This window comes from Nannobrachium achirus (assembly GCF_963921795.1).
Source record: "Nannobrachium achirus genome assembly, chromosome: 2".
NCBI lineage: Eukaryota > Metazoa > Chordata > Actinopteri > Myctophiformes > Myctophidae > Nannobrachium > Nannobrachium achirus.
This window is the reverse complement of record NC_137811.1, coordinates 18,729,448-18,746,806: the sequence shown is the minus strand read 5'-3', so window position 1 is coordinate 18,746,806 and position 17,359 is coordinate 18,729,448. Positions and strand designations below refer to the sequence as shown.

The 17,359-nt window shown below is 44.5% G+C and overlaps 1 protein-coding gene across 1 annotated transcript in view; it reads left to right on the top strand.

The window, feature by feature from the left end:
- Nucleotides 1-2,527: 2,527 nt before the first annotated feature.
- The window catches only part of LOC308296916 (FH1/FH2 domain-containing protein 3-like), a gene marked incomplete at both ends in the record, with an annotated part of 288,271 nt that continues 273,439 nt past the window's right edge, over nt 2,528-17,359 (top strand). Inside the window, one exon of the mRNA XM_080740269.1 lies at nt 2,528-2,692. Coding sequence (XP_080596395.1) covers nt 2,528-2,692 — 165 coding nt within the window. The remainder of the gene's footprint in view (nt 2,693-17,359) is intronic.

Here is a 17,359-nt window from a genome sequence, read left to right as displayed (position 1 = left end):
TTCTAGTTAATATATAAAATATAGAGCAAGTTGATAAAGTATTTGTTGAGAACATTGAGATTCACTCAACACCAGCGTACGTTTTCCTACTTGCGGACGTCACCTCAGATTACTCCCGCATTTTGCACGTCTTGTTGACCCCTGACCTCCGTTTAATAGTTGCCCTCGGCCATTAGAGGTCAACAGCTTTCCAAATCAGCTGACCCCATGTCTCTAGCACGTTCTGGTGCTGACCTGTAAGGCTTCAAAGTGTCTCAGGGTCAAGGTTCAAAGGGCAACCTCCATTGCTGCATGAACCGTCCACAGCATTGACACTGATGTTACTCTGTAGGTCAAGACCTTTCAGATGATGTCTTCACTGTTGTCCTACGAGGAAGTTTCTCTGACATTCAGTGTTGGAAAGAATCAACGCAGAACCAGGACAAACTTGAATGCTATTTTTCCTACACAAGTGGTGTGGTGGAATACCTGAGACACCCGAGCTATCTATCTAGATCTAAGCCTAGTTAACCAGCTAAACCAATATAAAAGTAATGTTTTTTTTCCTCTCTGGCTTCACCCGGCAGCATGCACCAAGACGTGGCGCTGAGGGAATCTTTCCTTCACTTTGATTTTGATTTCGCAGTTGTGCAACATGTGCTGTAATAATGTGCTTTTCATTTACAGTGTGCTTTGTTCTTTATTTCCATGCACGTGCTGAACATGCAGACATGCAGTACTGTATTGCTTGCAGTACTTTTAGTACAAGGAAGACAACAGTCAATTATTTGAGTTCACAGTTCTGTATTTGCAGGTAGGCTACAGCCTCGCCGCTTCAAATACATGATATAAACATGCTACTGTATGACATCTCTCTCTCTCTCTCTCTCTCTCTCTCTCTCTCTCTCTCTCTCTCTCTGCATACGTGTGGTGGTCACTGGTCAGCGTTGACAACACGTTGTGAGCTTGTAGATCTGCCATTTTCAAATTAAGATGGAGGAAATAAAGTGAAATGGAATTTTGAATATGGAACACATACATAGCCTATTTGAATAGTAACATTTTAACAACACAAATCTTGTTATGGGGTCCCTGTCTGGCACATATGGTCCATGGACACACATTAATTTGGAGGTCCTTTGAGAAGGACTGGTTATAGGACTGGTTCTACACTTCAGAAACAAGCCCCAAAGAACCGCAAACGGCAACAACCAACACACTACAGAAAAACAAGCCCAGAGTTCCTTATAATAAGCAGACATGGCAACACCACACTGGGGGTGGATTAATGTGATGCACAACAGGTGCACCACGAATATATTCATTATTTCTTTCTTTTCATTTTCCCCCAAACCTGTTTGCATTTAATATTATTTTCAGTCCTGGAAGCTGAGTTATCTTTATTTACATTTTGGGCTATCATGATCTGAAAGTAGTTTGACTTTGAGCATATTTTTTGAGGTATTTTTGATAGAAGAGTCAAGGGTTGTGTTGTGTGAATGTATAGTTTGACAAATTTTGGTTTTGAGAACAATGGCTGAAGCCAAGGGCTAAAGCCATGTGCCACAGAGAGAGAGAGAGAGAGAGAGAGAGAGAGACAGACAGACAGACAGACAGACAGACAGACAGACAGACAGACAGACATACAGACAAGACAAGACAAGACAAGACAAGACAAGACAAGACAAGACAAGACAAGACAAGACAAGACAAGACAAGACAAGACAGTACAGCAGCAATGTTTACAAACAGCACACTGCATAGCACACTACTTTTCACACCAACAACCACTAGAGGTCGCCGTTACGCATGTAATAGGAGAGCTTCTGCTCCCCTGACTGACTGGAGCCCGGGCGATATGCCGCCACTGGCGGAGTTTAGAGTGAGAGAGACTGAGAGAGAGAGAGAGAGAGAGAGAGAGAGAGAGGCAGCAGCAGGAGCCAGGAGGGAGTCACTTTTCCCATCGGATCCACAGAGCAGACGCCAAGTGTTCCAGCAGCAGACAGAGTCCGTAGCGTCCGCAGTCAGTCAGTCAGTCTGCCTCAGCACCTTACTCGCCCGCAATGCCCTTGGATACTGCCGTCGGTCCCGCTCATCTCCGCAACAACAACACAACTCTGACGGAATAACGCAAAAAGAAAAGAAAGATATCTCTCACACACTGTCTGCAGCGAAGGAAGGAAGGTATCCTGGATGTCTAGACCTGCTGCTGCTGCTGCTGCATTATTACCAGCAGTGTGTTGTTGAATTCCTCCCTGCGCCCTGCATGAAGCCAGAAGGATAACCATTAACCAACCTAGCGCGGCTTTAGGGTTCAGACTCTGCAGAGGACCTGTCCTGCCTCCTGGACCGGGCTGTGTGTGTCAGTCTACCCGGACCAGAGGAGCTGTCTGCCGGGGTCTGTGTGTGTGTCTACCCGGACCAGACCGGGGCTCCAGTGCGTCATCCCAGAGGGCGCTTCGTGGCGCATCATCATCCTCCTCATCCTCCTCATCGTCCACTTCTCTGCTATAGACTCCAGTAGTCTATAGTCTTGCATGGATGCATCATGGCCACGTTAGCATGCAGGGTTCAGTTCTTGGATGACACGGATCCTTTCAACAGCACCAACTTCCCAGAGCCCACCAGGCCGCCCCAGTACACTTTCAGGGAGGACATCCCTCTCATCAACCAGATAGCGGGAGTCCATAGGATCCTTAAAGCGCCACAGAAGGTCAGTAGCCCAAACTAGTTTCTGGGTTTTTTGGGGGTGTCTTGTTTAAATCTTAATATGTTGTTTTGTGTGCCTTTCTCTTGTTTTGATGTATCTAAAGTGTGGCACAAGAAGATGTGCAGGGATGATAACAGCCAGGCCTTCAGTAAACCGGTCATCTTCTTCTGTCTTGTTATTCATTGAAACAAGTAGCTCTGCTGGTCCATGATACAGCAAAAAATATATATAACGGCCTAAGCCAAATTACTCGCATAGTTTGCGACTCTAAGGTTCCTGGGCAGTGGACCTCAGCAGGCAGGGGAAGCATTTTTCTGTTGTCAGTTTTGGGAGGCTGACAAATCTGCATGTCTGCAATCTCTGCATATCCAGTTCATATTTTATGATGATTGGTGCTGTACATAATTAAGTTATCCTCCTGAGCATGCCATGTCCCTGCAGCCTATTCTACAGCAGATATTAATAGGCCACCAATATTACAAACTAAATATGAATCAGCGTGAACCAGGAGAGATAATAAGGATAGGCCTATATTGATTACATCGATGTAAGATTGTATAGTGCTACGGTAGGACATATAAATGATGGGCAGCTTTCCATATATAGGCCCGGCTAACAACAGGGATAGATGGTAAGGTTTGGGCATAATATTGTAGAGGCACCGGTTGTGGGTGATGGGATCTGTTTGGGGGAGAGGATGGAATGAATGCATTTCCCATCATGTACATTGGAAGACAGTAAAACGTTGTTCTGCTGTTGTGAAAACATCAGGAAGGTCAGTCTGTCAGTGCGGAGACACATGCTGGAAGAACAGACAAGATCAACGGAAGAAGAGACATCACTTCACTAGAAGAAGAAGTGATCATTAAAGTACAGGGAGGCACTCAGTATTGGCTCAGTGTAGAGCAGGGATCTTCAACAGGGGGTCCGGGATCCCTAGGGGGTACTCGAAGTTACTACAGGGGGTCCTTTAAATCTTTTTTATATTAACCACTTGTCCATATTCTGAGAACTTTAGCCAACATTAGCAGATCTACAAGCTGGCGAGGCGTTGTGAGTTTGTAGATCGGCTATTTTAGTCAAAGAGGTTTGGTGTAGAGGGGAAAAGAGCAAAGTAAGTACAGAGTGAAAGGGTGAAAGGTCAAGTTTATTAACGGTTCAAGTGGTTAGATATTTGAAAACACAAATTGACATGAATCCAAAATACACTGATGATTGTGCTGTCAAACGATGAAACTATATGGTATGTGGGGGTCCCTGCTTTATCTCTCTCTCAGCTAAGGGGTCCTTGGCATGAAAACATTGAAGACCCCTGGTGTAGAGCTTGGGTTGACATAATAGAGCCATGGACTGTCTGGAAGTATGGTGTTGTAACACCTTTAGCAACCCAACCCTGTACTGTGTAGGACAGGGGTCTTCAACAGGGGGTCCTCCGAGATACTGCAGTGGGGCGCCAAATCTTCTGTGTGATTGGGCCTTTTTTTAACATTAACCACTTGAACCCTAGAAGGGGTACGTTAGCCGAAAATAGCCGATCTACAAGCTCACAACGGGCCGCAGACTGTCTGTTTTCGGCAAAGAGGTTTTGCTGTGGAGGGGAAAAAGAGCAGACCAAGTACAGAGCCAAAGGTCAAGTCTACAAAGCATTGAGGGTTATAAGTGGTTAAATGTCTGAAAGTACACAGGAACATGAAACCAATACGTGGTGGGGGGTCCCTGCTTTGTCTCTCTCCCAGATAAGGGTTCCTTCTTGGCCTGACAAATGTCTTAAGACCCTGCTCTATAGGGCTCTGGATTCGGTAGGCTCTTCCACAGGTAGCCAGAGTGGTGGTGAAAGTGGTCGGGGGAGTTGATGTGTTATGACATGATGACATGAGGGGCGAGGAGAGTGCATTGGGAGCCCAGCCAAGGAGAGAGAGAGGGTAGCTGGAGGTGATGAGACAGACAGACAGACAGACAGGCAAGTTAATAAAGCTTGTATGATACGATACGAGGGTCTCAGTCTCTTCTCTCTGAGGAGGGTCTGTCTTAGGGATGGGACGATAAGCGATATTATCGTTTATCGTGATAAAAAACACTCACGATAAGGTGCCATGGCATTGGTCCGACATCTCATTGTTCCTACATTCCATTAGTCTGAATCTGTTGATGTTAACCTGGTGAATGATACTATGCCTAAACCTAACCCTAACCCTAACCTCAGTAAAAACCAGTACCATTTAAACCCTCTATTGGTAAAACGTATTTATAGACCTATACATACTTGATAGTCTTTTCTCTCTCTACCAAATCTCGTTTTCCCAAAAAATAGCAGATCTACAAGCTCACAACGCGTCACAACGTTGCGACGTGTTGTGAGCTTGTAGATGTGCTATTTTGTGGCAAATGTTCTACCCCAGGATAATGGATGATGGGGATATCTTGATTATCGCGATAATATCGTATATCGCGATTTCTTCGGTCACAATGATCGTGATATGAAATGTTCATATCGTCCCATCCCCATTCTGTCTGACTCAGCAGACGTCGGAGTAGCCTTGATGCGCGCCTGCAAGATTAGCTCGCCGCTGCAGTGTAGTCTGAATCAGACCTTCACACAACAATTGGCTATCTAGGATTACATTCTGGGAGGGTAGTCTGGCATTCGCTCTGCGGTGGTATGGTCGCTGCTGATGGAGAGCTCCAGCAGACAGTAGCGCTTCGCTCTTGTCAACAATGAGCTTCAGGTGTTGGGCAGGCGTCCAACTAGGGCAAGCGGGTCTCAAAGTGGGCTCCGGGGACCCTCAGGGGTCCCTGGAAGGAACCCCCTCGTTGATATATGAAGTTAAATCTGATCAACTTCATATATATTTATTTAACCCACTTGTGTAGTCTCAGAGCTAAATGAACAGCCAGGATTTGTGAAGTTGCGGGATTAGATAAGAGACAAACCCCATGACCTGAGATGTGCCATAATAACCCTCCTATTTTAAAAGCAGGCTTGGTTAGTACATGCACTCACGTGTGTGTGTGTGTGTGTGTGTGTGTGTGTGTGTGTGTGTGTGTGTGTGTGTGTGTGTGTGTGTGTGTGTGTGTGTGTGTGTGTGTGTGTGTGTGTGTGTGTGTGTGTGCTCTTGTGTGTGCGTTTGTGTGTGTGCTCGTGCGCAAGAGCGTGTAAGAGTGAGAGTTGTATTGGGGGTGGGGCAGCTAGGGGAAGGTCATGATGAATGCTTGTATCTTGTGAATGTGTGTGGGTGGATTCAGGGCTTTATAAAAACTAGCCCTTACCCGTTCAAAGATATGAGCTCCGAAATGATGTGCAGTGTGTGGATTATGGGATGTGCACTGTGCACACAGTATATGAGGGATGGAAAGTAACTTTAACTGGTGCTTGCATGCTAATATGTAGGAGCATCAATGTAAGAAATACCCGTTCCATTTAACGGCTACAGAGATACTGTGTACCGATCTGCATGATTTTGGACAACATCTGTAACAGGGCCAGAACCAGCTCAATAACGAGTCGCTTACAATAACGAGTAAGCGACTCGTTATTGAGCTGAATTATTGTTACATAGTCCTGGAAATCGGGTTAAATATTCTGGAAAGGTTTTGGAAATGAATTGGTAAAGATGAGTGGGAACCCTGAAGTCCAGACGCTGTGGTCCACTCTGTCAAATGCAGCACAATGGCTCTGTGGAGCAGCAGACACACAGGGGGGCTATTTTACTCTCAGAGGTAGAGTTGCAATCTTAGAACACAGAGGGTTACCAAAGGGTTCCCAGTTCGATCCCGGGCTCCCCCAGAGTTGGTGTCGAAGAGTCCTTGAGCAAGACCCTGAACCCCTGATTGTTCTCGGTGAGCAGGTTGGTGCCTTGCATGGTTTCCTCCGCCATCGGTGTGTGAATGTGTGTGAATGGGTGAATGTAATGCACAATCTCTGTAAAGCACCTTGGATAAAGGTGCTATATTAATGCACCGTTTACCATTTACACACTCATGGATTAAAGTTCTCAGTCGCCAGTCGATTCCATAAGAAGCCAGCATGTCTTCTATGGAAGCATGTTGTGCAGCAAAAGTAGACGATATATTGGTAGATAGGCTTTTTTAATTTTTTTAATTTGTCTTATTTTAAGATTAGAGCATTTGAAGTGGTCAAACTAGCAATATGTTCAAAAGCAACAGACACCGTTTCTGGAACGTGTAGATAGAAGATAGATTGTGTTCATTGTTTAGGAAACAGCGCATTAGGTCATAGAAAATGCTTCAGTCGTGACATTTTATTTTGCTTTCATCCATGCTCACTAATGTGAGACATTATGGATGTTGTCATTAAATCAACGAACAATGAATTTACATTGGCACTTTTTGCCAACTTGCCAAGATGTACTGTAGGCCAGATGTTGGCCAGATGTACAGTAGACCATACTGTACTTCAGAGCCCGGACAAAGCCAGATGTTGGAGCTTAGCTCTTTCCAGGAGCACCGCTCAAAAAGATACATACCTTTTTTTAAATGCAAGAAAGAAAAACATATATTTTACTTGTGACCCATAAAAATGGGTCCGCGACCCACACATGGCTTCCCGACCTACTGTTTGGGAAACAGTGACTGCTACAGGACATTGCATGACTCTTTCTGACAGCATACTCAACGTGACAGCAGCGGAGATTCACAGCTTGATATTATTATGTTGTCCCTGTCCTGTCTGGCGGAAACCTTGTCTCCATACTTCATTCTAAGCCTTTATGACAGTGACAGAGGAGAGAGAGAGAACAGGGAATCAATCAAAGGATGCTCAATGCTCCGGCCAGCCCAGAATGGGAGTGGGTACTCACTGATCAAGGCTAGACTCTTGGCTATCAGGTCGCTCCCTCGAGTCTTTCTTTAACAACTGAAGCCTTCTTTTCTTTTCTTTTTGATTTCGTCAGACAACATTGCCATGCAAAAGTAGCAGAAACATCACAAGATAATCTTATTTTCGGCTAATATTTGAAACACAAAATACCATTTTGCCTGTAACGCCATTTCCAAAAATAGGGATCGATCCCAGTTTTGAAGTCTGCCTGTGAGTGTTAAACCCATATTGAACGAAGAGATTGTGACTAAATAATAAATAAATAAGAACTACATTGGATCCATTGGTAATAGATTTCCTGAAAGTAATAGTTTTTAGGACATAAGGTTTCTGCCCGACAGCAACAATACTGTACAGTAGGGGTCTTCAACAGGGGGTCCGGGACCCCTAGGGGGTCCTCAGAGTTACTACAGGGGGTCCTCCAAATCATCGTGTCTTTTTTTCTCCTTTTTTATATTAACCACTTGAACCCTGGCGTCCATATTCTGAGAACTTTAGCTAAAAATAGCAGATCTACAAGCTCACAACGCCTCGCGTGTGAGCTTGTAGATCGGCTATTTTCTGCAAAGAGGTTTGGTGTAGAGGGTAAAAAGAGCAGACAGAGTGAAAGGTCAAGTTTATTAACACTTATGTTGCAATGATTTTTTCTCTTCAATGTCTCGCGTTGCCATGGTTACCATAGACTTCCATGTAATTGTGCAATTGTGTAAAAAGTGCACGCCCATGCCTAGATGATGTGTGTAGATGCTGTTCACAGCTTTCAAACAAAAAAATCCGCTTGGAAATCCGTTCAGGCATTCATGATTTATGGGCCATTATGTTTTCTACAGATGTAAACAAACATGGCTGCCATGTTTGAAAGAATGCGTTGGTTTTTTTTTTCTTTCAAAAACGGCCCAAACTCGGGAAACTCGGGGTTGGCACAGCGTTGGTATCAATACAAACTCGGGAAACTCGGGGTTGGCACCAGATGTGTTAAGTATTGACAGTTCAATGAAGTGGTTAAATATCAGAAAACACAAATTGACATGATTCCAAAATACACTGATGATTGTGCTGTCAAACGAGGAAACTATATGGAATCTATGAAAAGGTTGTGGGGGTCCCTGCTTCATCTCTCTCTCAACTAAGGGGTCCCCAGCCTGAGAACGTTGAAGACCCCTGCTGTATGTTGTTGAGAGGTTTCTGTTGGAATGGGCAGGCATCTTCTGGCTGTGTCCATGCCTTTACAATGGAGGGGGGGTGGGACAGACCTTAATGCCAACCACGACCACAACAATGAAGACTGCTTTCTTTACACAGGAACACTTACAGTATACTGTTGTCTTTTGAATTCCCTGAAAAGGAAAATAAATTGATAATTAACTTGAGAGCTGTTGTGTGAGGAAGAGAGGTGATAGCAGAGAGATAATCATCTCAGCCTGAAGCTTTGTTTGTCAAACAACAAACAAACGCCACACAGCTGACCTGACTGTTACTGTTGCTTGTACACACTGCTTACCATTTCCATGGAACAATTGAGTCGACCGCGGAGGATGTGGCTATTATTACAGTGCATTATGGTGGAAGATGCTACTGACGCACGCACGCACACACATGCACGCGCACACGCACACACACACACAGTTTATCTTCAGGTCCCCTATATGGCAGTGGTTCTCAGAGTAGGGGTCCGGGGACCCCTGAGGGGTCCATGGCGGGGTTCTTGCCCCTCCCCCCCAGTAGAATATTAACCCCTTAAGTCTTGTTTATAGCCTCTTTTGAATTCCTTGTCAACACATGCACAAAACTAGAAGCAGTGCTCTTCCGAGCACAGGTCTCCACCAGGCCACACAAATCGGCCTGTTATAGCGCCACCATGAGGCTGATTTTAAAAATGTGGGGCAGAGGTTCTGAATTAGCATCCAGGGAGTGTGTGTGCTCAGTTTGGCAGCGATCGGGCCAACGGCGCCGGAGATTAGCTGGTAACAACCAGGCCACACAAATCGGCCTGTTATAGCGCCACCATGAGGCTGATTTGAAAAATGTGGGGCAGAGGTTCTAGATTGGCATCCAGGGAGTGTGTGTGCTCAGTTTGGCAGCGATCGGGCCAACGGTGACTGAGATTAGCTGTTCACAAACTGCGAGGACGCACGGACGCACGGACGGACGCACGGACGCACGGACGGACGGACGGACGGAGGGGAAAACATACTCTCCCTCAGCCTTCGGCTGGTGGAGACAATAAGGACTACAAGGATAAAAGGGAAAAGTGTTTAATTTCGTCTACAACTTAGTTCAATTGCTAATCAGAATCAGACCATAGTTTCTCTCTCACTTCATACAGCGATAGACGGTTGTAGCATTCTGTACAACTAAGATCTTCTCTTATGGTGGTCCCTGACATCAAATCTTCTCAAATAGGGGTCCCTGGCCTATTTGTATCTGTTTTGGGGTCCTTGAAATGAAAATGTGTAGAACCAGTGCTGTATGGGCAAGGTGCCACCATGTGACTATAGACTCATACTGAACGGACAATGGATCAGAAGTCATTGAAGTATAAAGGTCAGGAAATGAGATGACGATTGATCATTAATGATTAAATGAACGAAAGATTGATGGAAAGATTAATCCTGTCTTCTTAGACCGGGAACACATTATTATGCATTCTTTTATGCTTTAACTATTGAAAATTAGCAGATATACAAGCTCGCAGCGAGGCACTCACATCTGCTGTTTTTTTTTTTCAATTGTGCAAGTCTTTGAATATTCTGAACCAATTCTAAAAGTGTCTTCTAAATCCTTCTATGTCAGTGGTGCAGTGCTCAAACCTTTTCATGAGAAGGACCCCCAACAAGATATGTATTTGGCCACGGATCCCCATCTCAAAATATTTAGTTCCAGGGACCTCCCAGAAGCAAAATTTGAGTTACAAATGTTTGATTAAAAAATACATACATTCAAAGATTTGCACACATTTTCACGACTTTTCAAAAAATAGCAGATCTACAAGCTCGCATCGCGGCACTCGGTGCCGCGCTGTGAGCTTGTACATCTGCTATTTTTCCATAGTTAAAGCATTAAACAATTCTAGGCCTAAATGGGTTAACTTATGATAACGTCTTCCTTTGTCCAGGGTTGTTGAGAAGCCATGCTCCCTCCGTCCACATACCGGTAGATAGGTTAGGCACACACACAACAAGTTCACATTAACCACAACCAGCATTGTCTACTGTCCAGCCAATGGGGAGAGTTACAGTGGTGTTTGCCATCAACAGTGATTACTGTTAAGTATAGGGGAGATATTTGGTCACCACTTTCAGCCCGGTGTCCCTATTTTGGGTATGTCATAGCCTCACTCACAGACAAAAAGGTTTTAACACATTTTCCACAAGTTAGGCAAAATAGCAGATTTTCAAGCTCACAAATGCCATCGCAACGCTATGTTCACTATTCGTTGATAAGATGAAGTATATATTACTAGGGGTTAAGTTGTCAATCTACTTTCTTCCCCCAGATTTACCCAGTGTTCCGGCTGTGTAATCGGCACAGCCAGTAACCCTCAAAAAGCAACCTACGGCTAAGGTTTACTGTTGTTAATGCCCTCCCCCCTCATCCCAGCCCCACCCATGGAGTTCACAGTTGCCACGACAGACTTTAGTCATTTGGATTCCATAGGGGTCAGCTCGTATATTTAATTGTACAAGCTCACGGCACGTCTCGGCGCAACGTGTTGTAGATCTGCTATTTTCGATTATTATTTATTTTTATAAGATGGAATAGTATTTGAAGTGATCAAACTAGCAATAGAATACATGTTTAAAAAGCATCTTCCACAAACACAAGTGAGTGGCCTCTGGTAGTACATAAAACAAAGGTTAAAGGGATAGTTCACCCAAATCGATTACTCACCCCATGGAGAATTGAATTAATGTACAGTACCGGTATATTGTTTTGTTTTTGCTGCATTCCTAACCCAATAATTTGATGACCAGCAGTAGTTCCCTACGGAGACACAAAGCTCTTCAAATTATTGTCCCTGCGACAAAAACATTTTTTGGGATGAACTATCCCTTTAAAGCCTCAATCTGCAATGTATTCAACTGGTTGGCTTTTATAGAACATCAGGAACCATAGGGTTTACAATGATAATACCTGAACAGCATAATTCTTTTTACTGTGTTAATTCTTTAGGAACCAGACTCCTAACTCCTTCTGCGCTCTTTCACAAATCACATGCTATGGGACTTGGCCAGACAAAAGTGGCTCTGTCATGAGATTTAACTTTTTCTTTATTCCATCCATTCCCCCATCATCTCTGATGAACCCATGTGAATCCAAACCCCTCAGACTCCCTCTGCTGTATAATTACAACTTGACATATCTAGGGATCGCTGACATATTCTGTCGTTTTTCCCCCGTCCTCAGCACTTACATTTTGAAAGTCCCTGAGTATGTATTTTTCTTTTTGTGTGCGTTTTAGCCCATGACATCACATCTTTCATTTGTTCCCAGCTGCTTGAGGATGTAAGATGAAGTCTATAGAGGGCTTAACGCAGCAACAGTGCATCGTTTTGACTAGCAGAAATTTGGCCTCCACTTTGATCCATGATTCAATAGGCAGTTTTAAACAGGCAAAAATAACGACGCTTTTCCTTCTTCACTACCGCACGTTTGCAGCATTTCAACTTTACTATGAAAAAACAAAACAAAAACACTGGCACACAATTGTCAGACAGGAGCTTGTTCTCTGTCTGAAAGCTGGAATATAGAACGAGTGCAGTACGTATGTTCCAAGTATATTATCGTTGTTGGGTGAAAACCCTGTATGTCCAAAACCGTTTGTTTTGCATTTATCATTTAAAAAATGATTTAAACTAGTGAAAACAGGCGATCTACAAGCACACAACGCCTCGCGGTGCGAGGCGTTGTGTGCTTGTAGATTGCCTGTTTTCACTACTTTTGTGCGACCGCCTTGTATGATGAAGCAGGGCTTTGCTTTACGAAAGAACGTACACATTTGAATCTTGGAGATACAAGGTTTCCGCTCGACAACGACGATATGTTAATACTTAATAACTATCAGCAGTGGTTGAAGGTAGGAAGGGAACCAAATGTCTAGGACAGCTCAAGGGAATCCTCCTTTGGAGATATTGGGCTTATATGAGCTTCAGGCATATGCCAGACACCAGGGTCTAAAAGTCTCAATGGAAGAGTAGGGAGACCACCTCCATACATACATGTACTAGTTATGTAGCGTCAACATACTCTATATATCAGTGGTCCCAAACCTCTTAGGTCAAGACCCAAAAGAGAGATTAGCTGTTTGTCTGGGACCCCAAACTTGTGAAAACAGCAGATCTACAAGCTCACAACGCGTCACTTCGTGCCACATAGTGAGCTTGTAGATTGGCTATTTCACTACTTCTTAAACATTTGTGTTTATGGAATTTCTTTGATTGTTCTTTGATTTCTTCATGAAATGACTGGGGGAAAAAAACATTTAATTTTGGGAATGTTTATTGAAAATGTTTTGAAATAATAATAATTACAAACAAAATGTAGGAAACAGAAAATATTAAGGGACCCACAAAAATGTGTCTGTGACTAACAAATAGGTCCCGACCTAGTGCTTGGGAACCAGTAGTATATATGACACACGCACGCACGCACGCACACAGACACACACACACACACACACACACACACACACACACACACACACACACACACACACACACACACACACACACACACACACACACATACACACACACACACAACACACACACACACCCCTTGCACTCTTGCTTGGTCTCAGTTTGATATCAGAAGGCCTATGGGGACAGTGAAGCCCAGAAGGGAGTGCCTGTGCCAGTGTGGCGCTCAGCAGTGGCTGGCCAGTGAACCATGCTGCTCACATGTGCATTAGTGGTTGGTTGGCAATAGCCTGGGGGAGCAGCTGCTGCTGTTGTTGCTTTTTTAAACGAGGAAACAGTCCCATGTTTACAGCGCTGCGTCAGCACAAACCCAACCCCACCTCACCACTCTGCCCGGCTGGACAATGAATTCACACTTTCACATTGGTTTTATTTCGGGGTAAACATTAAACGAGTGTCACTCGTGCCAAGTGCCGCAGGCAGGGCTGTGTCAGCGCAGGAGGGGGGAAATCCCACGTTTTGCGTCGTTAATGGGCTGAAGTTGTTACTGTGTCTGCTTCTCCTGTCTGTCTGCTGTCTTTGTCATTAACTTTGGTCAGCGGAACAAACCTGCGTGCTGCGCCGGTCTGCAGTGCAGTGTGTGTGTGTGTGTGTGTGTGTGTGTGTGTGTGTGTGTGTGTGTGTGTGTGTGTGCGTGTGCGTGTGCGTGTTTGTGTGTGTGTGTGTGCAGAAAAGGCTGGTATAAATAGCCTTGTGCCAAGGAAGCCAGCAGAGCTCCATGTGTTCTCTCTCCTGTCCTGTCCTCCCCATCACTTTGTGCCTGGAGTCTTTGGAAGTGTGGGGGGGCCAAGGATGTTGAGCACCTCCCCCAACCTGGGTTCTGTCATGGCTGACATTGATAAAAATGAATACCCTTTATAATAGCTAATCAAACATGAGAACAAATGAAGCCCTGATTTAGAGTAAATGCCTGAGGCCTGATTTATACTTGGTCATATGGCGGTGTTACTCACTGAAAATAGCCAACAACGTGCTGTGTAAGTCATTGGTTCTCAAAATGACCCCCAGGGGTATTTATTTTATATTATTTATATTATTTTTTATTTTTTTGCCTAAGGGCAAAAATCTGTCTTGGCCATCTGTCTTGGCCATATATGGATTCTGTTAGTGTGGTTCTCCTAACAGGGCATCATCTGGGACACAGTCCCTTTTATGCCCATATATGGAGATCCCTAACAGAATCCCTTGTATGCCCATATATGGAGATCCCAGCTCTGAGTATCTGACATCACTGTGATGTCACCTGTTTATGTCCATAGCCTATATATGGAGATCCCTGCTCTGAGTATCTGACATCACTATGATGCCACCTGTGATGTCACAGTGATGTGTCAGGGGAACCACAGCGTCAGGCGTTACCTGGCCGGTCAGACGACCGGCCAGACAGACACGGACCTAAATCCTAAATCCTCTTCTTCTTAGGGTCCCTGGCACAACCTGCAACTACTGTACCAAGACTTTACAGAAAAACAAGCTCAAAGTCGCTCATAATAAACAGACTTGCCAACTTGGCTCGGGATCAATAAATGTTTATCTCATCGTGATCGTATCTTATGTTATCTGATCTGATCGTATCGTATTGTGGCATCTTATCAAATCGCATCGTATCATATCAGCGTCAGAGCACCACCTCATCTATTGACTGCTGTGCTGTCTGTCTGTCTGTATGGAAAGTATGACTCTGCACTTCATGCCTGCCTGACTCAGCTTTTTTCATCTCACGGATCTGCGCTGAATAATTCATGGTCATTTCTTCTCAGACCACTGACTGTGCCGTAGACTGCTGCACGCTATAACAACTCCTCTCTTCTAGAGGTCATCGCAAGTGTGCTGTCGCTGTGAATGCTGTTCGGTTTGTGTCGATATAATTTAACTTTGGCCGAACTTTCTTTGTTCTTTTCAGTGCGTTTTATAAAGGCTATAGTTGTGACGATATTCTGTGAGCTCTGCGACCTTGGAAGTGTTGGAGTCGGTTCTGTTTGGCAACGCTGACAATGTGATAGGCAGGAACAATGTGGCCGAGTCCCCCGGGGGAACAGCGGACGCAGCGACTTGAACAATTTCACTTTTCTTTTTTGGTTTTGTCAGTGGGCGAACGGTTGTTTTCCTGCAAATGACTCTGCAGAAATTACACAGTTCCATAATGAGAAGTTATGCTAAGTGCTGTAAAATACAGGCTGACTGTCCCTCCTCCGTGCCTGCATGTCAAAGAGCTTCTCAGTGGTTCTCAAAGCTTTTTCTGGGCCAAGGATCCAAAAGCAATGTGTTTCGAGCAGGGGCATAGTTCTGCCGATTTAAAATGACTCCAATACGGAACTAAAACTTCCTATGATTGGCCGCTAGTTGCGCTGTCCCCCCCCCCCCCCCCCCCCCCCCGGCCGATCGTAAAAAGAATTGCCCTCCATTGGATCCCATTCATTTTCCCCTTTCGTTTTCTAACCTTAATTAACATTTTCATGAATACGGTTCCTATCGCTAGTTAAAAATTGCCTTTCAATCACCATCATATTCGTTTTGTCGAAATGTGGTCCAATGTATTTTAAAATAAATGATAAAGTTGCGGGGGGGGCGTGGCCAACTAAACTGATACCAGCCGGCTGTGTTCTTCTTCGTGTGCTGTATTTCGGGAGGCTCCGACCACATTCTCCCATGTATCCCTGCGTTGCACGTGACCGTTGGCAGCCAATAGCATCTCTGATGCCTTTACAATTCTATGATGGCGACACCCATTCCAAGGGGTAGAAAGGGCCATTTGCGCTGCATAGAAACCAATGGCTTCGCTTCATCCATATTTTTCTACAGTCTATGGTTTCGAGCTTGTGGATCTGCTACTTTTGATGCTTTTTGTGAACTATTAAAAAAATAGCAGATATACAAGCTCCACAGGGCGGCACCGAGTGCTGCGCTGTGAGCTTAGAGATCTGTTATTTTTTGAAAAAATGAGCAGGTCTTTGAATATATTGACCGGATTCTATACATGTCTCATACATCCTAACAGGTTTTGGAAAAACCTATGTTTCTATGTCAGTGGTGCTCAAACCTTTTCATGTCAAGGACCCCCAAAATGATATGTTTTTGGCCACGGACCGCCATCTGAAAATATGTAGTTCCAGGGACCCCCTTGGAGGGACCCCTTTTAAAAATACATATATTAAAAGATTTGCACAAATGTAAAAAAATTGCAGATACAAGCTCACAGGGTGGCACTGAGTGCTGTTCTGTGAGCTTGTATATCTGCTATTTTTCAATAGCTAAAGTATAAAATAATTCCATGCTATTAATGTGTTGAAATAAGAGGTTTCTGTCAGCAACAATATTCTGAGACCATATTGTGGCATTGCTAATGTGAAAACCAATACAAATTGAATGAAAAAAAGAATGCTGCTTTTACACTTTGTTAGCTGAGGTTCTGCTCTCTCTCTCTCTCTCTCTCTCTCTCTCGCTCTCTCTCGCTCTCTCCCCTCTCTCTCTCTCTCTCTCTCTCTCTCTCTCTGGTTGCAGCAGGACTGCAGCAGCAGACTGCCTGCACAGTCTCATCATCCTTCACTTCACATGCTCGACAGGAGCTACACGCATTCTAGTGTCACAGCTTCTTTCTCCTGCATCTGGTGGTGCATTTTAACCAGTGGGCTAATTCGTCCCCTGACCTACAGCACATGCACATGCGTGTGCACACACACATTCATTCACAGAACAGACAACAGAGCATACAGACACACATGAGCTGTTGTGTACTTTCCTTACATGAGTTTACAGTGCTTCGCACAGGACAGAATCAATAGGGCTTCCACTTCTATATTCTCCTGACCTTGTCCTTAATGTCCATACGATATTTCACACAGAAACATCCTTCCTTCCATCCACTGAGAGAGAGAGAGTGTGTGTGAGTCCAGGCCCAGAAAAACATCTCTGAAATTGCAAATTGTTGCGTGTTTATTTTTAGTTCTTGACTGCTGCCTTTAAACTGCCTACTGTATCTCTCTCTGTCTCTGTCTCTCTCTCTCTCTGTTTCTCTGTCTCTCTGTCTCTTTCTCGCTCTCTGTCTCTGTATGCCTGTCTCTGTCTCTCTATCCCTCTGTTTCTCTGTTTCTGTCTCTCTCTGTCTCTCTCTGTCTCTCTCTGCCTCTGTCTCTG